Source organism: Phodopus roborovskii, unplaced genomic scaffold (assembly GCF_943737965.1).
Source record: "Phodopus roborovskii unplaced genomic scaffold, PHOROB, whole genome shotgun sequence".
Lineage (NCBI taxonomy): Eukaryota > Metazoa > Chordata > Mammalia > Rodentia > Cricetidae > Phodopus > Phodopus roborovskii.
In genome coordinates, this window is record NW_026126482.1 from 8,086,140 (window position 1) to 8,110,448 (window position 24,309).

The window sequence follows — 24,309 nt, forward strand, 5'->3', positions numbered from 1 at the left end:
TTGCCAGGGGACTTTATCTCCTTTATGTGTCAAGACTAGAAATCTTATTTAGTTCTAAGTTTGCAAAAAGGCATATTAAGCCCCTCCCTCCTTTTTTTTTTTTTTTTTTCTTTTTTTTCTCCAAGACAGGGTTTCTCTGTGTAACAACTCTGACTGTCCTGGGATTCTCTGTAGACCAGACTGGCCTTGAATTTAGAGATCCACCTGCCTCTGCCTCCAAGTCCTGGGATTAAAGGCATGTGCCACCACTGCACGTTGCAAATATGCGTTTCTTAGAAACTTAAACTATTGAGCCTGGAAGAGATCATGAAGGTTTCCTTACCCACTCTAGTCATCTTGGTATCCAGCTCACCTGGCTTTTTTCTTGCTGCCCTGTAACCCTAGCTTCCTAGACTGCCTTTGGCTTTCCTTTCTGTCTTCTTTCTCCTTTGGTTCTCTCTGCTTATGTTCTTTTCCTTTCACATAGCACACAGATAATAGCTTTCATGTCGCCTCCTCATATCTGTGCAATTGTTGTCACCCACTTGCCTCTCTCACTGTCCTCTGTGTGCCCCTGTCCAGCTATGCCTTTCTTCTGGTTAGTCCATTGCTCTCTATTTCTCCCCTTTCTTAAAGTCTCTTCCTCCTCTCTCATGAGCCTCTGAATAGTTAAATGCTCTGCAAGTATACACATATATTAACATGTATTTATTACATATTAGATTCATATGCTATGTATAAATCTAGGTTTTTGCATATGAGAAAACATGGTATGTGGTCTTTGTTTTTCTGAATCTGCTTATTTAACATTTTTTGCATCCATTTTTTTCCTGCAAATGTCATGATTTCATTTTTTTTTATAGCTGTACAAAGTTCCTTTGTCTATGTGGATCTTGTTTGTCCATTCATTGATTGAAATCTAGGCTGATTTCCATTTCTTGGTTATTGTGAATAGTGTATCTTTAAACATAGATAAGCAAGTATCTTTGTGGTATGTTGATTTAGAGTTCTTTGGGTGCATAGGTATAATGTAACTGGATTATAATTCTATTCTTCCTCTTTTTCTTTCCCTACCTCCTTCCCATCTTTCCTTTCAGTTTTGCTTGTCTGTCTTTCTTGGAACCTCCATATTGATAGTGGGTATAACATTTAAATATCCCTGTATCCTTACCGGCATTTGTTGTTATTTTGCTTTCTTGATTCTGGCTGAAGAGAGATAGAATTCAAAGGCTTTTTTTCTGTTTTTTTTTTTTTTTTTTTTTTTTTTTTTTTTTTGCAGGGTCCCTCTACATGGCTCTGGCAATCCTGGTACTTACTATGTAGACTAGGCTAGCCTTGAACTCATAGAGATCCACCTGCCTTTGCATCTCAAGTTCTGGGATTAAAGGCATGCGTCACCATACCTGGTGAATTGTTCCCTTTTAATATGTAATGGTGTTTTATGTTTCTTGACTAATTTTGGTTTGAAGTTTAATTTATCAAGCACGAGAATAGCTCTACCAGCTTGCGTTTGGTTTCTGTCTGCTTCAATTTTCTATCTCTTGGCTTTTACTGGAGACAACAGAAGGTTGGAATAAGTCAGTCTGTGTCTTTTTATTGGTGAATCAAGGCCATTTATATTTAAAGTTACTATAGTGGGATACTTATTAATTCCTGTAATTTTGTTGGTTGTCTTTTACTTGGTTGGATTGCTGTCTGTTCTTTCTTTCCTATTAGTATCATGGTTTTGCTGGTTTACAGTGTTATTTAGCCATTCCTCTCCTAAAATTTATTCTTTCCTGTGCTTTTGTAATTAAGGCTGGCTCTTCTTCTTCCTTTGTATATAGTATTCATCTACATATCTTCTGTACTGCCAGCTTGATGATCATGAACTGCCTTGTCTTGTCTTGTCTTGTCTTGAAATGCTATTATTTTTCAAAGATTGCTTTGCTGTATGTAACACTCTTGGGTGGCAGTTATCTACTGTTAGTGCTTAGGGTGATGTCTTTCCTTGTCTCCTGGTTCTGAGCAGTGTTGATGAAAGATGGATATTATTCTGATGTTTTTCCTTTACAACTTTTAATATTGTTTCTTTGCTTTGCATTTTTCTTTTTTCATTTTCATGTGTATGTATTCATGTTTTTGCATGTGGGTGGGTATGCACATGTGTAGGTATGCATGTGGAAGCCCATATAGCATCCCTCCTGATCACCCTTCTACCTTATTGATGGAGGCAAAGTGTCTCAGTTCAACACAGAGCCTGCCAGTATGGCTTTTCTTGCTATCCAGCTAGCTGTGGGAATCCCCATCTGTGCCTTCTGAGACTGGAATCACAGGTCGCTGTCTTACTCACCAAGCATCTAAGTGGGTTTCTGTTCACCTGAACTCTGGTCCTCAGACTTGTATGTCAGGCACTTCAATGCTTGAGCCATTTCCTCAGCCCCTAACATATATGTTTGACCTCTTCAGCAGCTCTTGTCTTCTCTCGTATGTCTACCATAGGATTCTTTTTATTGTTTTGTTTGTTCGAGACAGGGTCTCATTTCATTGTGTAGCCTGGCTGTCCTGAAACTCACTCGATCTGGCTGGCCTTGTGCTCACAGAGATCTACCTGCCTCTGTCTCCCTAGTGTTGGGACTAAAGCTTTGTGCCACCATGCTCTGTTATCCCAGAATTCTTAGATGTTGTAATGCTCATTTATTTTTTTTTCTCAGTAATAATTGAATCTAGTATTTGTTTCTCTTTGTTCTCTCTCCTTGATATTCTTTCTTCTGCTTAGTCAAGACTACTGGTGATGCTTTCCACTTAAAAAAAAAAAAAAACAACCCCTCCCCCCAAAAAAACTTATTTTATTATATGTATGTGCACTGGATGTATGCAGGAGCCTACAGAGGTAGCAAGAGGCGTTGGATCCCCTGAGCTGGAGTTCAAATATGGTTGCAAGCTGTGTGGGTGCTGGGAGCCCACAGCAGGCCCTGCAGGAGCAGTCAGTGCTCTTACTGCTGAGCCTGCTTTCTCGCAACTCTTCTTTATTTTTTTATTCATAAGCTTTTCAGTTCCTTCATCCCTTTCTCCCTCCCTCCTTCCCTTTCCTTTCTTTCCTTTCTCTTCTTGCCCCCTCTCCTCCTCCTTCATTTCCTTTCTCCCTTCCTTTAAAAAAAAATCTGAATTTTTCTTCTTTGTTGTTTTTTCATTCATATTGATGACTTTTATTCATTGATTTTGCTATGGGATTTTTTTTTTTTTTTGAGACAGGGTTTCTTTGTAGGTTTGGAGACTGTCTCTTTGAAGACCAGGCTGGCCTTGAACTCACAGAGATCTGCCTGCCTCTGCCTCCCAAGTGCTGGGACTAAACGTGTGCACCACTAGCACCCGGCCTGCAAGACAGTTCTAGGCCAGTTAGGGCTACACAATGAGATCCTATCTTAAGAAACTAGGGAAATGTTTCTTCCTCAATGGAAAAAAATGGATAAATAAAATTAGATAAATATTTGAAAAGATATAGCAAGTAAAGACATTTTTAAATTTTTTAATACAACCCCCCCCCCAAAAAAAAAAACCTTTACCATTTTACCATGGAGGCAGAGACTGGAGGATCTTTGTGAGTTTGAGTCTACATAATCTACATAGGTTTTCTGACATCTAGATCTACATAGAGATACCCTATCTCTTAAAGCAAAACAAAAGTCCCTGGATGATATAAGTTCTGTGGCTGAAGGTACTCACTGCACAAGCTTGATGACCTGAGTTTGAGTTCTAGACCTTAGGTTGGAAGGAGAGTACTGATTCATAGAAACTGTCCTCTGATCCTCATGCCTGTGCGGATGCGCGCGCGCACGCACACACACACACACACACACACACACACACACACACGAGCACAAAATAAAAATTTTAATATCCTTCTAAGCATGGAGGGAAAACCCACACACATAAACACAAAGAACAAAACATAAGAAGAAAAGATGTGATGTTGCAGCAGTCTCTTTCTGGATCCTTGAATAATACTCATAAGAGTCAGGAGAAGGAAGGTTATTTTGACTGTGGCCTCTTGGTCTTTCCTTTGGTTTATGCTGTATTGCTGTCTGCCAGAGTTCTCTTCACAATCAAATTTCTTTCTTTGCATGTCAGGGTCTGTGGGTCACACTTAGCTTTGCATTCTGTGGCTGGGGTTTTTCATTCTCCTTAGCCTGCCTGTATTGTATCCTCCTGAGTGGCTGTTTATCTAAGGAGTGTCTCCCAAGTCTTGGGTAGTGAGTATGGAAATCATAATATTGGTACAGGCAAAAAACCTGCCTTCATATTTTCTTTCTTTTTTGTTTTGTTTTGTTTTGTTTTTGAGATGAGACAGAGTTTCTCTGAATTGCTTTGGAACCTGTCCTGGAACTCGCTCTGTAGACCAGGCTGGCCTCGAACTCATAGAGATCTGCCTGCCTCTGCCTCCCAAGTGCTGGGACTAAAGGTGTGCGACTAAAGGTGTGTGCTGCTTCCGTATTTTCAGGGTCTCTTACGTATTAATCGCCCTGCTGAAGGGATGCCTTTTTGGGTATCATTACGCCCCAGGAACTTCAGAGTTCTTGGGCTTAACAGTAATGAATGTAGGTAGGTGATTGTAAGTTTGATCTGCTCACTGGCCTAAGGCTCAGAGCTATTAACTAACCTCCAGCATAGTGCTTGTTTGATGAGCTCCATTCCTGGCTCCTGAGCATAGGGTTGTCTCTCTCTATACATGATCTAATCTAAGCCAGCCTCCTGTTGCCTGTTCCCTTTGGCCATTGTCTAGCCCTGCTGCTGTCCACGGCTGCCTTTAAGAGGCTTCCCTGACTACAGGTTTGTAGCAGGCCAAATTAAGGTTCCTCATCCTGTGAATTTTCCTTGATCTCAGGCCCCCAGGAGAGTTCAGTAATTTTTAAAAATATTTTATTTATTTTTATGTGTGGGGGTGTTTTAACTGCATGTATATTGTATCTGGTACCCTTGGATGCCAGAACACATCAGATTCCCAAGACTGGAGTTACAAACAGTTGTGATCTGCCATGTGTGTGTGTGTTGGGAATTGAACCTGGGTCCTTGGGAGGAACAGCCAGTGCTTTTAACCATTGGGCCATCTCTTCAGCCTCATTTCAGTTTTTAACAACCCCCCCCCCAATGGTTCCTGGCCACTGCTTTCCGAGCCATATGGGGTGACAAAAATGGGATTTGTCCCCACTACAGATCTGTCTACGGAGCAATGGAAGTCTGAAATTGGATTTGAGGCTTATAAGGACTAGGGCTTTTCCTTGGGGTAGAACTTACCTTGCTTGCATCTGGTTTGTTTTTGGAAATGGCTTCTGAGTTTGCTGGGCCAAAGAACTGTATAGCTACTATGCTCAGCTTGCTATAGACTTGGCATGCCTTTCTTCTTGCTCTTCTCCAATATGCTTTCATTTACTTTGTAGATTTCCAAAGCTTTCCCCTTTATCTCTTTGGCATAGTCTGTTTTTTCTTATTCTCATGGTCTGCTTTACTGGTTTCACCAGAGACAGCCATCTTTCTAGTCTGCTTATGCTTATATGCATTTCCAAATCTTCTCTTTTTTAAAAGATTTGTTTATTTATTATGTATACAGTGATCTGTCTTCATGACAGAAGAGGGCACCAGACCTCATTATAGATGGTTGTGAGCCACCATATGGTTGCTGGGAATTGAACTCAGGACCTCTGGAAGAACAGCCAGTGCTCTTAACTGCTGAGCCATCTCTCCAGTCCCCAAATCTTATTTCTTAAATCTATGTGTTATTCAAGCCACAGAGATTCTGTACTACCCTCACTCTATATCTCTGCCATTATGTTTATTGTCTTATCTGATATATAGCTAAGTATTTGCATCACTTATTCCATTTTTTAAATTTCCCTTTATTTTTATGTGCACTGGTGCTTTGCCTACATGTATGTTTATGTCAGGGTATCAGATCCTGGAGTTAACAGTTGTTAGTTGCCCTGTGGGTGCTGAGAATTGAAGCCAAGTCCTCTGGAAGAGCAGTAATCAGTGTTCTTAACCACTGAGCCATCTCTCCAGCCCCATTTCTTCTATTCTTGATCATTAGTTAAGGGGGTTACTTTCCCAATCTTTTTTTCTTTAATAATAGGTAATGGCTAATTGGTCTGACAGTTGAGTTTTGGGGATTTCTCAAGAGTTGACCTTTGTACTGAATAATTCTTGTCTCTCATGGAATTTAAGGCCCAGTTGCCATTACTCAAATTTAGATAGTGGTCTTTGTTAAGTGTTTGGTGGTTAGTACTAAGTATTTATCCCTAAACTGAAGAATATGGAGTTGGTTTGATTCTCTTAAGGTTAAGACACTGTTAGGCTCCAAAGAAATACAGAGTAACCCTGTCTCAAAAAACAAAACAAAAAAGACACTTTTGGGTTGGGTGATGGTGGTTCATGTCTTTAATCCCAGCACTTGGGAAGCAGAGACAGGTGGATCTCTGTGAGTTTGAGGCTAGCCTGGTCCTCAGGGTGAGTTCCAGGACAGGCTCCAAAGCTACACAGAGAAACCCTGTGTTGAAAAACAAAAAAAACAGTTTTGGAAAATGTTTTAGAGTGGAGTTGGTCTTCTGCCCCGTTTGCCTGTTTTATTGTGGTGAGCCTGTGAAGAGCAGATGTAGGTTTTAATAAATGATTATATACTTGGTCATTAGGAAAGAGTTGAAATAACATACAATGCGGTTTGACTTCAAATTGATTAGCCCATTTTATAAATGTCAACAAATTGTCTTGTGATGGGCTTTTTGAATAGAGCCCTAATGTTACATGCAGAGTAAACTGTGTCTGGCTTGGGTTTATAACAAATGCTCTGAAATGTTTTATTTAGAGAGAGAAATCACTTGTGGTTTCCTGTCATGATTTAGTTATTTATCATGAGTCTCAGTGGTGACTATTCTCTCTTCGCTGTGGCTCTTGGTCGATGTGAGGATCGGTGTTTTTAAGTGTTTTCTTGCATACTTGATCAAACTAATCATAAAATTCTGTGAAGCATGAGGGAACTATTTCAGATGCTCAGATCTCTCAGCCATGTGTTCTGATGTCAGGAAGAGATCACACTCCATGAACAAACAGTCAGGAAAAAAACAGAAGGTTGGATAAGGGAATCCATTCATAATTAAGTTTTTCCCAGAAGAGATATTCAATTTGTGTGGGCAAATTTTGCTGTAGGATACTTTGGGATTTTATTTTATTTTTGTTACTTGGAAAGCTGTATCTTGAAATAAGGAGAAACTTTTAACTGTAAAGTGAGGGAAACCACTGTGCTGTCAGGCCAAGCTCCCTTTTTCTGAGTTTATATTCTTGCATTCAGAAGGCTATAATTGGTAGCCAGGATGTTATGATAAAGCTCGAGGGGAACCTTGCTGGATTCCATGGCAGGTGAGGGTGACTGAGGCAGAGGACAAACACATCAGGCAGACAGAGCTTAAGTGAGTTTTATTAGAAAAGGAGGTGGGGGAGAAGGAAGGAGATAAAGAGACAGAGACAGAGAGAGGACAGAGGAGAAGAGGAAGACAGGAAAGACCTGTCTGCCCCAGGGCAGCAGTGGGGTGGAGGGAGAGAGCATGTGTGGGCAGAGAGAGGTCTTCCTTTTAAAGGGGTCCTTTGCCCCTGAGCTGACCAGGGTACTGCCTGAACGTATTCTGCCAAGTGATAGGGGCAGGCCAGGATAATGCCTGAATCTTTACAAGGCTGCAAAATACCTTTGACTTTTTTTATACTGTAGTATAATTTTGTCTTCTGTTAGTCACTGGTAGTTCTTACCCTGTAAACCTTCCTTTGTGAAGATTAGAAAAGGGAGTTTCTTTTTCATTCAGTGATTTCACTGGAACTGAGGTTGTAAGCATGCGCATTTCCCCCATTTCTAGCCCACTTGCAGTGTTGTGACATTGTACAGGTTATGTCAAGTTTAGTTGTGGCTCTGTAACCCACCCACCATCGCTTGTGGGCCCGTGCTCTGCTTTATTTTATGAGGGTTCACTTGCATTTGATTCTGTTTTCAGCATTGCCGCTTCGACCAGTAAGAGAAGTTTAGTCCTTATGCCAGAGAGTTCTGCAGACGAAATCACTGTTTGTCCTGGTAAGCACACCATGACTTTACTGAATTTCTGATATTACTTATCTACCTTTTCATTCCTGTTAAAATTTTTGAGTATTCAAACCATTCTCAGGAGAGTTATATGTGAATGTGTTTATCACTAGTGTGTGTGTATGTGCGTGTGTGTATTATATGCATACATTTGAGATATATTTGGATCACTGCCTCATGATACCTACTAAGAGACTAGACTGTATTACCAAACTGCTCTGATTTTGGCAAGGGCACTCAAGAATGTGATGCTCTCACATGCCTTTAATCCCAGTACTCCCGAGGCAGAGTATGGTGGATTTCAGTGAGTTTAAGGCCAACCTGATCTACAAATCAGGTTCCAAGGACAGCCAGAACTGTTCCACAGAGAAGTCCTGTCTCAAAAAGCAAAGCAAAAAACCCAAAACAAACACATTTAAAAAAAAAAAAAAAAGAATGTGACGGTGTCTTTGAATTCTTTATCCCCTCTCTCTCTGGAACTGATAGATTTTGCCATCCTTCTGGGAAGTCACTCAATCTGCCTGTTTGAGATGATGTCATTGCAGCATCTTTGAGAAAGATCCTGCAAATACAATGACTGTCAAAATCTTAGCTAATAGATTTTTATTTTTGCATGTGTGTGAGGGAATGTGGAATAGATCACAAGACTAAAAAGGGGACCGTGGAAGAATAAAAGGATTTTCTAAGGAAAAATAAGGTAATAGAATCTACATTACATGAAGATGCAAAGAGGACTTCCTGGGGAAGGAAGGGTGTGAGCGGTGGAGGAGGGGCACAGAGAGGGAGTAAGGGGAGGTCATAAAAAGACGCATATTTGAAATGTGATAATAAAAGCCATTGTTTTACATACTAATTAAAAAAAATAAACAGAAAGTCCTAGGGGCTGGAGACATGGTTGAGAGAACACAGGTTTGAATCCCAGCACCCATGTGGAAGTGGTTTATGTCAGCAAACAGTTGGATTTAACCTTTAAACTAAGGGTAGGAAGTCATGGTCACAAAAGCTACTTAACTTAAGTTAGAAAGGGCTTACTTTTCCCTCCCCTCTCTCATTTGCTACCACTTTTTGTTTGGTTTTGTGTGTATGGCGTGTGTGCACTGTGTGCATGCAGTTCCCATGGAGGGCAGAAGAGGGCACTGGTTTCCTGGAACTTATTACAGATAGTTGTGAGCTGCCACATGGGAGTTAAATCTAGGTTCTCTAGAAGAGCGCTGGCGCTCTTAGCCACCGAGCCCAGTTTCAGGGAATTTAGTCAATAGTTGCTTCTCTCCATGCCCTTGAGCAGAACATAAACATGGTGGGAATGTGTGGCAGAGAAGCTTCTTTATCTCATGCTATATAAGAACCACTGAAAAGAGAAATAACAGGAGACTTGAGCCACCCTAAGGCTGTAATTATCAGTGGCCAATGTCCTTGAACTAGGCCTCACCTCTTCCCTTTTACCATCTCCCAATAAAGCCATCATTGTGAATCCCCAAGAGAAGACTCCATCCACTGAGTTAGAGCCCCCAAAATCCAACTGTATCAGGACTGCTGTCACAGACATACCCATTTTTACTTTACTAATCTTCTAGGGCTCTTAAATCAGTCAAGTTGGCAATCCAGGCTGTCAAAGGATGGTACCAGCATTGTTTGTTTCTAAGACACCAAGGCCCTCTTAAGTGCTTCCATAGTTAGACCACTCATCTGTTCATCCTTTTTATTATTGCATTAGTCTATGGGGAGTGAGAGTGATTTGTATCTTCGAACAATGTATTTGGTGATAAGCTCTTTCAGGGCAATATAACACAGAAGATTTTGCAGTTTAAGAATTGTGAGCTGGGTGTTGGTGGCTCATGCCTTTAATCCTAGCACTTGGGAGGCAGAGGCAGTTCGAGGCCAGCCTGGTCTACAGACCTAGTTCCAGGACAGGCTCCAAAGCAATACAGAGAAACCCTGTCTCTAAAACCAGAAAAAAAAAAAAATTGTGAGCCTTTTACCATCAAAATAGATAGTGTGTGTGTGTGTGTCCATCCAGTTTTCAAATATAGAAAATATAGTTAATACTATAAATGTATTTAATCTTTAACAATTCTGAAAATAATTTAGAATCTTACAGATTGTTTATTTGCCCAATGTTGACTATTCATTATATGTATAAAGCATGAAAGTGTCAGGTATAGTATCAATTGAGAACTTAACAAGGTTTACCTTCCTAGACGGATATTTTCTTTATCTTAGTTATGGATATTACTGGAGAGATGACTCAGAAGTTAAGAGCACTGGCTGCTCTTCTAAAGGACCTGGGTTCACCCCATAAGTACCCACATGGCTGACAGTCATCTGTAACAACAATTCTGGGGGATCCAGTTCTCTCTTCTGGCCTCCATGGCTAGCAGGCATGCATGTGGTCCTCAGACATAAATGCAGACAAATATAAGAGAAGGATAATTTTAAGAACATTTTTAAAAAAGAAACAATTTAGTCTGTGGCTTATAAACAACAGACTTTATTTCTCAGTTTTGTAGGCTGGGGAGTCCAAGGCCAAGTGTGTTCAGTGTCTAGTGAGAACCTACTTCCTGACTCATGGATTACCATCTCATTACATGGGAGACAGAGAATGAGAGCCCTCTCTAGGCTTCTGATAAAGGCACTAATACCATCCTTTTTATTTCTCCACTCCTATGACCTAATGACTTCCCAAAGGCCTCCCCTGCAGTTTAAGCCTAAGGTTTGAATGGGACATAGGCATTGAGTTTACAACATTTCTTTACCAGATCTGTTGTCATTTGAAATACAGTTGTTGTTCTTTTGTTATATTGGTAGGTGTCTAGAATTTGTAGTTAGCCAACTTCAAAAACATCTTTTCATGAATTCACCCCACACCCATGCCCAGCTTCTTTTAAGATTAGTAAATATTTTAGGTTCTTTATTTTGTTAAAGCTGTTCTCTGCTTCACTGCAAAAGCAGCCATAGACTATATGTAGCTGAATGAATATGGCTGTGCTCCAATAAAGCCTTATTTACAAAACCAGGCAGCTGGCCAGAGTGGCCCAGAAGTTGTCTATAGTTTTCTAGTCCTGACTTACACCCTATCTCTGTGTTAGTAGTAGGTAGTACAATGCCTGGGACTTGTTATTCCACCAGTATTTGTTGAACTAATAGATAATGCTTCAAAAAACGTATTAAAGGATGGCATATCTTTGTATAGAATAAAGATTTGTTATGTATACAATGTTATATGTATGCTTGCATGCCACAAGAGGGTACCAGATTTCATTATAGATGGTTTTGAGCCACCCTGTGGTTGCTGGGAATTGAACTCAGGTCCTCTGAAAGAGCACCCAGTGGTCTTACATAACTTCTGAGCCATCTCTCTAGCCCTAGAATACATTTTCTTATTTTTTTGTCCTCCTTTCTTTTTTCCCTATTCATCCTTTAACCTTAGAGCTAATATAGGCAGCTTTTGGTTTCTGTTGAAATCAATAGATTTTGATAGTAGGACTACAATGAAATAAGCCAAATAAAGGTATATTCATTTAGTAGAGTATTACTTACCAGAAAAAAAAAAAAGGGATGTGCCATTGATGTCTGACAACATGGCTGCCTCTCAGTTATATGATACTAAGTAAAAGATAGCATCAAAGTCTATACACTGTTTTTTACCGTTTTAAAAAGACAGGTCTCATTATGTTTTCCCATGTTTGAACTTGAATTCTGTCTCGGCCTCCTGAATAGCCAGGATTACAGGTGTGTGCCTCTACATCTGGCTGATTCCATTTAGGTGATATTCTAGGAAAGGCGAAATGGTAGGGATATATAGTAGATTTGTAAAGTTGACTTCAGAGGGTTCAGGATTATTTTAATGGGATGCTAGAAACATTTTCTGTATTGTTGTGGTAGTCACGTGATATGTATTAGTCAAAACCCATCAAATTACAAACTGAAAAAATTGAATTCTGTTGTATGTAAATTATATCATAGTAAAGCTTCAAGAAGAAACAAACTGGGTCTATACTGTCAGTTTAACATTATTATACCCAAAACGTTAGAGAAATGAGAATTAATGGCATTTACTTTTTTTTTTTAATTACAGAGACACAATTAAGTTCCCATGAGCCCTTTGACAACAATAGAGAAGACTCTTCAGATAGCAGCAAGATCCCCATTGAAGTAAGAAGGACAGTGAGTGATAAGCAAGTGAGCACTCTTCTGTGATTTTCTCACTCATTTGTTTATGATGTCACACTCTGTGTGACACAGTGTTCACTTCGGCCTGAAAGGTTCTGGTGGTATAGAGTTTTAGCTTTGGGAGCACTTATCTCAGAAATTTATATAGTTAAAATTATCATTTCAGGCTGGGCAGTACTGGCACACACCTTTAATCCCAGCACTTGGGAGGCAGAGGCAGGTGGATCTCTGTGAGTCGGAGGCCATTCTGGTCTACAGAGCTAGTTCCAGGGCAGGCTCCAAAGCAACAGAGAAACCCTGTCTCGAAAAACAAAACAAAACAACAAAAAAATTTACCATTTCAGCACTGTTTATAAAAATATCACTTTTTTTTGTTTGTTTATTTTGATTTTGATTTTTGAGATAGGGTTTCTCTCTAAAACCCTAATTGTTGTTCTGGACTTACTATGTAGACCAGGCTGGCTTCAAGCTCATAGGCATCCACTTGCCTCTGCCTCTTGAGTGCTGGATTAAAGGTGTACACCACCACACCCAGCCACTTACCATTACTTGAATGCTTTTACTGTTTCTGTTAGAGACAGGGAAAGAAAGATTTAAAATGTTTACACTGGTGATTTGCACCAGTTGATGTTACTATTAATTATGGAACTAGAACCTGAACATAGCTCTGTCTCTAAATCTATAGAGGCATTTTCCATTACATGCAGATAAGTTGAAAAAAATTAAACAATGTGGGGATAATCACTGTATAACATAAATATATTGTTCAACCTTAATTTATAAATGTTAAAAGAAATACAAAGGGAAGACAAGTAACATGCATCTCTATTTGCATTCTTAGACATCCCTGGCCATAGCCATAATTGAGATTCTTAGAATAACTCAGGCATGGTGGCACAACCCTTTAATCCTAGCACTAGAGAGGTAGAAGCAGGTGGACCTCTGTTTGAGGCCAGCCTTGTCTAAAGAGTGAGTTTCAGGACAGCCTGGACTACATAGAAACTGTCTAAAGGAAAAAAAAAAGAGATTTTTAGAGTATATTTTCTTTTGAGTGCACTCACCTGTGTGTGCTCATTTGGAGACCTGAAGTTGATACCTTCCTCAGTCAGTAGGGTCTCTCACTGAATCTGGAGCTCAACATTTTGGTTAATCTGGCTGGCCAGCAAGCCCCTGGGTTCTTCCTGCATCTCTGTTACAGGTGTGCACAGCTGGCTTTTCTGTGATTGCTCAGTGTTTCAGCTCAGGTCCTCAGACTTGAATAGAAAGCACTTTATCACTGAGCCATCTGTTATGAGTAGGTTTTTTCTGCCGGTCTGGTCCCGCCGCCACGCCAGCCCCAAATAACACACAGAGGCGCTGTATTAGATATAAAGCTGTTGGCCTGTTACTAGCATTACTTATTGGCTAGTTCTGTGTTAAATATTAACCCATTTCTATTAATCAAGTATTTCCACATGGTCTTATCTTACCCGAGAGAGGTCCCAGACCTTTGTTTTCTCCATTTTCTCCATGTTGATTCCTCCCTACTTCTTCTCTCCTCCTAGTCCTGCCTATCTTGCTTTCCTATTGGCCAACAGTGCTTTATTCATTAACCAATACGAGAAACATATTTACAGAATGGCATCTCCCATCAGCCATCTTTCCAGCTCCTTTACTGTATATGTTTTTCCTGGAACTCTGTTCCTGTAAAAAGCAGTTTGAGGATTGAATAAATTTTTATAGAAATAAAAAATTTTTTATATTTATGTTTTTATGTTTATGATCTTGACCACTTTAAAGAGACTTGATTTTCTTATTCCTTTTTATACGTTATATGTAAAGGTTTTTTTGGAAACAATTTTCACAGGAGATGTTAGATCCTTTCCTAGTCTCTGCACTGCAGGTAATTGGCTAGAAACTGCTTTCATGAATCATGCACAGGTTTCTTGGAACCTGGTGTGTCCTCATGCCAGTGCACAAAGAATTGGCCTCTGTAGCAGATCTACTAAGGATAGACCCTACTAGATAATATCAAAAGAGCCTCTGTTTGTTTGTTTTCTCCCCAGGGAAGATATAGAACCTTCTAACTGTGAATCAGGGAACAGAGTATTAGTAATATAGTTATCTTAACATGCAAAAGAACATGCATCTATCCCTCACTACAAACCATACTGTCCTTGGGGTCAAAGAACACAAACCCTGTTTAGAAACTGTGATGTGCATTACGCATGGCTGCATATCAGACAACTACTGCTGTTTATGTCTCTGTGTGCCCCTGAGTTATCATGGAGGGTTCTTGGGATCTGCCTGCCTCTGCCTCCTGAGTGCTGGGATTAAAGCCATGTAGTACCATACCTTGTTTTATGAGACAGGTTCTTTCACAGGCCTGGAATTTGTCAATTCCAGTAGGCTGGCTGGCTGGTTTCTGAGCCTTAGATACTTGCTTGTCTCTGCCTACCCAGTGCTGAGATTATAAGCATGTGCCACCATACCCAGATTTTTACTTGGGTGCTGGGACTCAAACTGAGATTCTTCTGGTTTTTTGAGACAGGGGTTCTCTGGCTGTCCTAGAATTGGCTCTGTAGACCAGGCTGGCCTTAAACTCAGAGATCCTACCTGCCTCTGTGCCCTGAGTGCTGGGATTAAAGGCATGTACCACCATTATCTGGCTCCCCAAATACATTTTTAAAAACAGGGTTTCTTAGAATATTAAATTAGACAGTGTATAAAACATATAGCTGATCTGGCACAAGTAGAAGTATGCATATAGAAATAAATTTTCTGCTTAGAAAATTTTGTGACTGTTTAGTGATATTAGCTTGATAATGAGGGCAACTGTTTGACTTATGCAGTCTCTTGATTTCTTAAAGGTGAAAGTCTCCCCCCCCCTCCATCCCTTCCTTCCTCCTTTCCTCTCCCCCTCTCCTTTTTTCTTTTTTTTTAGTTTTCCTGAGACAGGGTTTCTCTGTGTTACAGCCCTGGCTGTCCTGGAACTCTCTCTGTAAACCAGGCTGGCCTTGAACTCATAGAGATGCACCTGTCTCTGCCTCTTGAGTGCTAGGGTTAAAGGCCTGTGCCAACAAGTCAGGCTAAGTCAGTAAATTCGGAAATGGTAGAATAATGTTTTCTCAATATTGTGCTTGAGAATTTTCTTGAGGTGCAATATCATGTAGATACTCTGTTCTCAAGTGAGATAAGTGTTCCAAGCTAAGCAGATAGTTTAGTAATTTTTTATGTGAATGAAGAATCATGTAGAGTCTTGTTTGGTGGCACACAGCATACACCTTTAAAACTAGCATTTGTGAGGAAGAGGCAGGCAGATCTCTGAGTTCAAGGTGAACTATATAGTGAGTTCCAGGACAGCCAGTGCTGTGTAGGGAGATCCCGTTTCAAAAAACCAAACCAAAGGGGGAAAAAAAGTCACATGGCAAGAAGGATCAAAATAAACAGCTTTCTAAGCTACTGATAACCCAGGTAGGGAGGATGAAGGACTTGGTGATTTGTAGGGTTTGTGTTTTCACTGGGCTTATGTGTTAGGGTGAAATTTCTTTTGAGGACAGAAGTTTATGCTACAGGAGTTTTCCAATTTTAGACATAGTGACATGATACTGTCATCTATAAATATATTAGGTGGCATTCACAGCCCTCCTGGGATGTGGTCTAAGTGTATCAGACTTTTGGGCCACCAATCAACTCCCAAATCGAGACACGGAGAGTTATTATTATGAACGCTCAGCCTTATATGCTTGCCTCACTGGCTCTTAAGATTTATAGTAACTTGTTTCTTTTAATCTACATGTTGCCTTGGGGCTTTTTTACCTTTCTTTCTGTATGTCCCACATACAGAAAGACCGGCTGATGGCTGATTGTCTGACCAGGACATCCCCCTCTCTTTGTCCCTTCTTCTCTCTTCTCGTTCTCTCTCAGGCCTAGATTCCTCTTCCTTATCCTTTCTGCCTTCCAGCCCCTCACATCCCTCTACTGCCTAGCCATTCGCCATTCAGCTTTTTATTAGACCAATCAAGCAGGCAAAGTGAGACAAATGTTAACACACTTTTACATAGTTAAAGTAATATTCCACAACACCCAAGAGCCCAGGATTGAACATACCTACAAGGATTATGAGTTCTGTGTCTCAGGAACACTTTTGATATCTTATTGTGTAGTGTTTTTACTTCTTTATTCCACACGGTGTGTGTGTGTGTGTGTGTGTGTGTGTGTGTGTGTGTGTGTGTGTGTTAGTCAGAAAACAACTTTGTAGGAGATGGTTCTCTTCTTCCATGTAGGTTCTAGGGATTGAATTCAAGTTGGTGTCAAACACCCACCAAGCCATCTTGCCTGTGTAGCATTTTAAAACAGTAGAAACAGTCCTATGGCTACACAATCCTAATAAAAGCTGCTTTACTCATGTTTTCTGCCTTAATTCCTTTCTAGTAAATATTTAAATAGATCTTTTTAGTGGTATTGGGGAAAGGAAATATCTTTATTTTATTTTATTTTTAATTTATTTACTTATTTTTATTGCATATACAGTGTTCTGTCTGCATATTTGCCTACACACCAGAAGAGGGCACCAGATCTCATGACAGATGGTTGTGAACCACCATGTGGTTGCTGGGAATTGAACTCGGGACCGCGCTGGAAGAGTAGTCAGTACTCTTAACCTCTGAGCCATCTCTCCAGCCCGAAATATCTTTATTTTTAAGATAAGAATTTTTGCTGGACGGTGGTGGTGCATGCCTCTATTTAGTCCCAGCACTAGGGAGGCAGAGGCAGGCTGATCTCTGTGAGTTCAAGGCCAGCCTGGTCTACAAAGCTACACAGAGAAACCCTGTCTCAAAAGCCAAAACAGCAAACAAACAAACAAACAAAGACAGAAGAAGTCATGATGAGAAAGCCAGTAAGCAGCACTCCTCCTGTCCCCAGATTCCTGCCCTGACTGTCTTTGATGATTTTGATGATGAACTGTAATATGGAATTATAAGCAGAAATAAACCCTTTCCTTCCCAAGTTGCTTTTGGTCATAGTGTTTCATCACAGCAAGAGAAACCCTAACCAAGACAGCCAGCCTGTCTGGGACATGCGGTAGGAACAAGGGAGACCTTACCTCAACAGGTAGGAAGGAGAGAGCCGACACCCAAACTTCCCCGCCTGTGCTGGCAACTGTAGAAGCAGGAGAGACGACTTACGAGACTTCGTAAAACTGGTTGTCTTAACTAATGACTTCTTTTTGTTTGTTTGTTTGATTTGGTTTGTTTTTGAGACAGGTTTTCCCTGTGGCTTTGGAGCCTGTCCTGGAACTCGCTCTATAGACCAGGCTGACCTCGTCGAACTCACAGAGATCCTCCTGCCTCTGCCTCCTGAGTGCTGGGATAAAAGGTGTGCGCCACCGCCCGGCTTAACTAATGACTTCTTTAGGCTTTAAGTTGAATTTGAATGTGGTATAAATTGATAGGTGGTGTTTCTCTGAAAGTAATTAAAATGTGGATATGTGTCTTGTTCTTTGGGGGAAAATACTTGAACTAAAGCTGCTACTTACAATTGTTTCCCATGCTCTTCAGGCTGATAATAGAGATGGTGAGAAAGCAAATCCCACTCCTGCATTCTCATCTAGTGCCCGGGTGCCCTGCCCTCTGTGTGGACAAGACTTTCTTCCCACAAAGATTGAGCAACATGCCATGTACTGCAATGGCCTGGTGGAGCAGCAAACAGGTAAAAACTCACCGTGTAGCGACAGGCTTTCACCATGTAGCCTTGGCTGGCCTGGAACTCATTGTGTAGATCAGGCTGGCCTGAAACTCATGGAGATCCTTCGCCTCTGCCTTCTGATGCTAGGGTTAAAGGTGGGCACCACCATACCCAGCTGACAGGGTAACTCTTAACTTTTTTTGCACAATGCTTTTGTAATCCTATATATTACAGTGCAGGAGAAATAGCTCTATCCTCATAGTTGCTGTTGTTTCTAGTATATTCGTATTCCTTGTCCTTAGTAGATCTATTACCTTGTACCAAGTTCCTTGGGAAAAGGTAAAGGAAAAACCTTTCCTCTTAATGTTCATTTGCTCCTCACTGTGAATAGCTGAAAAGGTAATACACTGCAGTAGACATTGCATTTCAGCTTATATCTTTAAATATTGAGACTCCTAAGGTACTTAAGTTCTAGCATGGTCAATTTTTTATTTAAAAGAAATGTCTTGTGGTTTATTCAATAGACATTCCACTTAGAGATAGGTGTTAAAACTGTTCCTAATTTATAAATGTGTCCCTGATGTCTTTGCTGGGTTATGCTGAAACTATCTGTCACCTTTCTAAGTATACCAAAGCCATAGTTTTGATATAGTGTATCTGAGATGTTGACCAAGAAAATATACTTGTTAATCATATCCCTTGATTTTCCATCCAGATTCTGCCTTTCTGTCTTATGCTTTTAACCTGTAAGTTAGTGTCAGCATGACTGGCTCTCCATGATCCAGCACACAAATGAAATGTAAGCCTTAGGTAATTGGAAGTGTTGCAACCTTCTTAGTGCCGCTTGATTTTTACACCTTAGATGTATTTAAATCTGAAATTGTATATTTGTGAAGTATTTTATAAGTTAAAATTTCCAGAAAGGACCATTTGGCTCATCCACAAGGGTGGTACATGAGTTGGCAGCCCAGGCATCCATGACCCTACAGATTCAGGAGTGCCCATCCCTAATTAGTAGTAGACTAATAATTCTACTGAATTTCTCTGCTTACCATCCATGTCATATCTCAGATCCCAAGCAGGTGAAGTGGCTCAGTGGGTAAGGTCATCTGCCACCAAACCCGATGACCTAACTCTGACCCCTGGATCCCACACGTACAGAGGGCATTGAATACCCTTCTCTAGTCCTCTCCACCTCTTCCTTTGGGGCAGGGTCTCTCCGAACATTGGGCTCACATTTTCTCAGCTAGACTAGACTTCAGCAAACTCCACTGCTCCTCTTCTCCCTGCTCAGAGGCACTTGTGGGAGGCCCAGCTTGTTACATGGGTACTAGGATCCAAAATTTGCCTTCATGATTGTTCAGTGAATACCTTTAGTCACCAAGCCATCTCCAGCCCCTGGAACAGGTTTTTAAAAATTGGTAGTAATCCTTTATGTGGTTTACTAGAGAAATTTTAAAACAAGTTTCTGCCACCAAGAGTTTGTGATCTTACTGGGAAAGTAAATTTTTACTCAGGAAAGTAATTCCAGTTGATTAGAGTGCATGGTTTATACCTAAGTGAATATCCCTGAAATGAGTATAGCGGGACAAAGGGCAGAGAATTGGGACCCTGTCCTAGATAGGCTGGGGTTAGCCTGGACTGTGACAGCTGGCATTTTAGACCTTTTAGCAGATTTTAGAGAATGGAACCCTCACTGGAACCATCCCATCGTCTGCTCGCTCCTGTGTTTTCTTGGGAGCAATTTGGGGATCTAGGTGAGCTGGGGGATGAGGGAATTTGTGAAATACCAGTGTGCGTGACCTTCTTTTCGATACTTGATAAATTTGATCTCTTAGTTTCCATCAGTTTGCCTGTGCCCACATCTTCCTTGTTAGAGATGGAAATTAGTGGTTGTTTCTTGTTCCTCTCAAAGTAGTTTCTAAATCTTGGAGGGAAAGTTTCCCATCTTGAGAATGGGAATAAGCCACATAACCGAGCCTGGAGACCATTTGCCTAATTCCCGGGGAGTAGAGCAAGAGAGTTCTTACCCCTCAGAGCCAAGTACCAGGATTTCTTCCTCCTTTCTGTTTCTCTTTGAAGCTGATCCTAGACATGCTTGGTTTGGCTGTATAACAGGAATAGTAATTAGCGTCGTTTACATGAAATGTCTACCATTTATGCCTAGTTACCGTGCAGCACAATAACAATTATGCATGTCATCAAAGATGTGTCTGATTAACTTTGCTGTAAGTTTTATTTGATTACAATACTACAGTGTGGTTAAGCTGGCTGGTGTGCTCAGTTTATTTAAGTGACATGGTTATCCGATTAGAACTATACAATTGAATGTTGTTTAAGAGTTTTATTTGCATTCGGTAAGATTCACTATGTTGATCCAAACTAGAACAAAAGCAAGCTGCCTCTGTATTTATTTTCTGGAAAATACATTGGAGATCATTTTTATATAAACACTTAGGAAAAATAAAGCTCCCGACTTACTTATTCAGCAAGTTTGTATCAATACCTACTGTATATCAGATTCATTGAATTAATACGAAAAGTCACTACCCTCATGGAGTGTACATTCTAGTGATGGAAGATAAACCAGAAAAACATAAGAAAGCAACATGTCAAGTGGTGATAAATTTTTAAAATTTATTTTGTGTTGGTGTGGATGTGTATGTGTGTGTGCATATATATAGAGGCCATAGGGCAACCTCAGGTGTTATTCCTTGGGAGCCATCCACTTTGTTTTTTGAGACAAGGTTTTTCAGCTTGACAGTTTAGGCTATGGCTGACTGGCCAGTGAGCTCCAGGGATCCTACTCTCTCCACCTCCCTAGTGCTAGTATTACTAACATACAACATCATACCCAACTTTTTATGTGGGCTCTGGGTATTAAACTCATGCCCTCATGCTTGTGTGGTATTTAACTGCCTAACCTGTCTCTCTAGTCTGGGGATAAATATTTTAGGGGGAAAAAGTACAAAGCACAAGGAGGGAATAGAGAACAGATGTACAATTTAAAATAGTTGTCAGAAAGGTCCCATTTAAGATGGTGGCATTTTGGGGCTGCAGAGTTAGCTCAGCAGTTAAGAGCATCTGCTGCTCTTGCAGAGGACCTGTGTTTAATTCCCAGCACCTGCACTGTGGCTTATAACCATCTGTAACTCCAGTCCTAGGGCACCTAATTCTGTCTTCTGACCTCTGAAGTCACGTGCATACATTCAGGCAATAAGTCAATCACATAAAATAAAAAGGTACTAATTAAAAAAAGTGGCATTTGAGTAGAGACTTAGAGGAAGTGAGGGAGTTTTAAGATGAGAAAATATATTAGTCAGGGTCCTCTGGAGCAACAGAATATGTCCAGTGAATCTATATAGGAAGGGGCTTTATTGGGGTGACTTCACAGGCTACAGTCCATCTAATCCAACAATGGTTGGCTGAGAGTGGAAAGTCCAAGATCCAGTTCTGGATGACGCAGCTATCTTCAGCATATGCTGGAATCCCAAACACGGAGGCTCTAAGCCAGTGGAGGAGTGGATGTACTAGCAAGGCAAGGGAAAGCAAGCAAAGAGCAAAAGCTCTTTGCTCCTATATCCTTACATAGGCTCCCAGCAGAAGGTGTGGCCCACATTAAAGGTGTGTCTTCCCTCCTCAGATCTGGATCGAAGGTGTGTGATTCCTACACCAAAGACCCAGACTAAAAGTAGATTCACCCATTTCAAACCAAGCAAAAAAGTCTCTCACAGGTGTGCCCTCCACTTTCTGGAATGTAGTTCATTCCAGATGTACTCAAGTTAACAACTGAGAATAGCTATCACAGGAGAGAATATGTTACTGTGCTAGCTAGTTTTATGTCAGCTTGACAAAAGCTAGTGTTATTTGGGAAGAGGAAACCTCAGTTGAGAAAATGTCCCCACCAGACTGGGCAAGTTTGTGGTCCATTTTCTTGGTTGATGACTTATGTGGGAGGCCCAGCGTATTGTGGGCAATACCACCTCTTGTCTGGTGGTCCTGGCTGCTGTAAGAAAGCACGCTGAACAAGCCATGAAGAGTAAGCAGCATTCCTCCATGACATCTGCCACTAGGCTCGGGCCCTGACTTACCTTCGTCACAGGCTGTGGTGTGGAACTGAAGCTGAAATAAACGCTTTCCTCCCCAAGTTGCTTGAAGTCACGATGTCTTACCCCAGCTACAGAAGCCCTAACTAAGGTGGTTAGAGACAGAGAGGCAAAAAGAGTACTCCAAAGACTCTCATGGGAACTGGCTTGAGTACCCGTGGAGTGCAGCAAATGAGAATGAGCTAAGAGACTAGAGAAATAACTAGGGAGGAGCAGGTGGATAGATCACAGAGCTCTTAGCTGTAAAAAGGAGTTTGACTTAAGGAAAGAATGAACGTTTAAGCTGAGGATGGCAATTTTAAAGGTCACTAAGTTTGCTGTGGGATAATAGAGTATTAGAATGGGGGACAAGGGTAAAGCTGGGGGAAGAGAGTTAATTGTGTTTTGGGCAGTATGACCGAGTGGATGAAATGTGGGCTTTGGAGGTAGGCAGGTCTGGGTTTACAGTTTATCAGTAATATTTGCCAGTAGACTAATATATACCTCTTTCAGAACCAGGCTCCTCACTTAAAAATTAGTCTAACAGTGGGGCCATGAGAATTTTAGACACTTTATTATGTATCTGGGTAGATACATAAAGCATTATGCCTAGATATTTAATAAATGCTAGCTGCAACTATGAATTACTTCATGTCTCATTTGGGGACAGGATTTCTCTGTGAAATACCCCTGGCTGTCCTGGAACTCACTCTGTAAACCAGGCTGACCTCAAATTCACAGAGATCCACCTGCCTCTGCCTCCTGAGTGCTGGGATTAAACGTGTGCACCACCAACGAAGAGATGGCTCAGCCATTAAAGGCTAGGCTCACAACCAAAAAGTATTGCTATAATCTGTTCTAAATTTTAACAGTTGAAAAATAGGATAGGTCTAATAGTAAAAAAAAAAAAAAAATTGTGATTTAGGTGATGTGGGGAGATACACAAATCAGACATAACCTCTGGTCTCATGGGAATCATGGTTTAGTTGAGTAGGTAAGAAATGCACATAAATAGTTGTAATACACTGCTAAAACTACTCACAGCCATACAAAGAAGATCCTGTGTTGTTTCAGAGGAAAATGTGATTGAAGACTTAAAAGAAAGGGATACTAGTGTAAGATAACATAGATCATTTAAATACAAGCCCATAAAACTTGACAGAAAAGAGCAGCAATCAAATATGATAGTAGTGTGGGTACTGAGGAAGGCGATAGAGTGATGCATACAACTTGAGCCCATGGGTCATAATTCAAGAAGGTTTTTTTTTTTTCAGCTTTGAAAATTATTTGTTCGTTTATTTCTGTTTCCTATATTGTGCTTTCTAGGTGTAAATATTGAGATACATTTTAGATGAGTGTGTAGGCCAAGGCCAGAGGACTGCAAATTTGCAGCCTGGTTGGCTTTGAACCTGTGGCAGTCTTCCTGCCCTAGCCTTCTGAGAGCTGGGAGTATAGGCGTGTGCCATGACATAGTTTAAAGCTGGTGTTTGATGTGGTGTGTGGAATGATTGACTGGCCAGGTGCATCATGTCCACTTAGGATCTCAAGTATCTTTGTTCTCATCTTGTTTTTAACATGACTCTTTGTTGTAGTTGAAGAGCTAGTGTTGTGTGAATTTTCTTGGAGAGATGTAAACCCCAGATAGGACATCAACAACAGACCAAAAAAAATGATCCCATTCAAGTCTAGTTTGGTGATCCAGTGAGCTTTGAGAGTTATGTAATAGGAGCCTGAGTGACTCTCAGGCAGTTGTATAGTTGTATCATGGATGGAAATGGATGCCCACTCATAGAATGCTCATCCCTGGAGCTCCCTGCTCAACTTGAGGCAGGTTCACCTTGTCTGCTGTTTATCTAACCCCTGGGAGCCTTGTAAGCCATGTAGAATTTTAAGCACCTTGTGCCTCTCAGCTTCATTTCCCTCCTCCATCCAAGTGAGAATAGCAACACCGTATCCTGCTCAGTATTTCTCTCAGCAGTTTTCTTCTGTCAGATGTGCTTATTCCCACCTTTGAAAAATAAATTAGCCACTGGGTGTTGGTGGCGCATGCCTTTAATCCCAGCACTCGGGAGGCAGAGGCAGCCGGATCTATGTGAGTTCGAGACCAGCCTGGTCTACAAGAGCTAATTCCAGGACAGCTTCCAAAGCCACAGAGGAATCCTGTCTCAAAAAATTAAAAGAAAAAAGAAAAATGCAATAGCCTGTTTAACACTCAGAAGTATTGTGTACAGAAGGAATATCAGCAGGTAAAAACTGGTTTACTTTAGGTTCTAGTCACACTTTTATGATATTGAAGCTATATAAATACTCCAT

General features: G+C 40.8%; 1 protein-coding gene across 2 annotated transcripts in view; it reads left to right on the forward strand.

The window, feature by feature from the left end:
• The window catches only part of Uimc1 (ubiquitin interaction motif containing 1), a 60,652-nt gene that overhangs the window by 21,312 nt on the left and 15,031 nt on the right, over positions 1-24,309 (forward strand). For both annotated transcript variants that reach the window (XM_051194240.1, XM_051194241.1), the window contains 3 exons: positions 7,989-8,065; positions 12,150-12,253; positions 17,785-17,935. In XM_051194240.1, the coding sequence (XP_051050197.1) occupies positions 7,989-8,065; positions 12,150-12,253; positions 17,785-17,935 (332 nt within the window). The remainder of the gene's footprint in view (positions 1-7,988; positions 8,066-12,149; positions 12,254-17,784; positions 17,936-24,309) is intronic.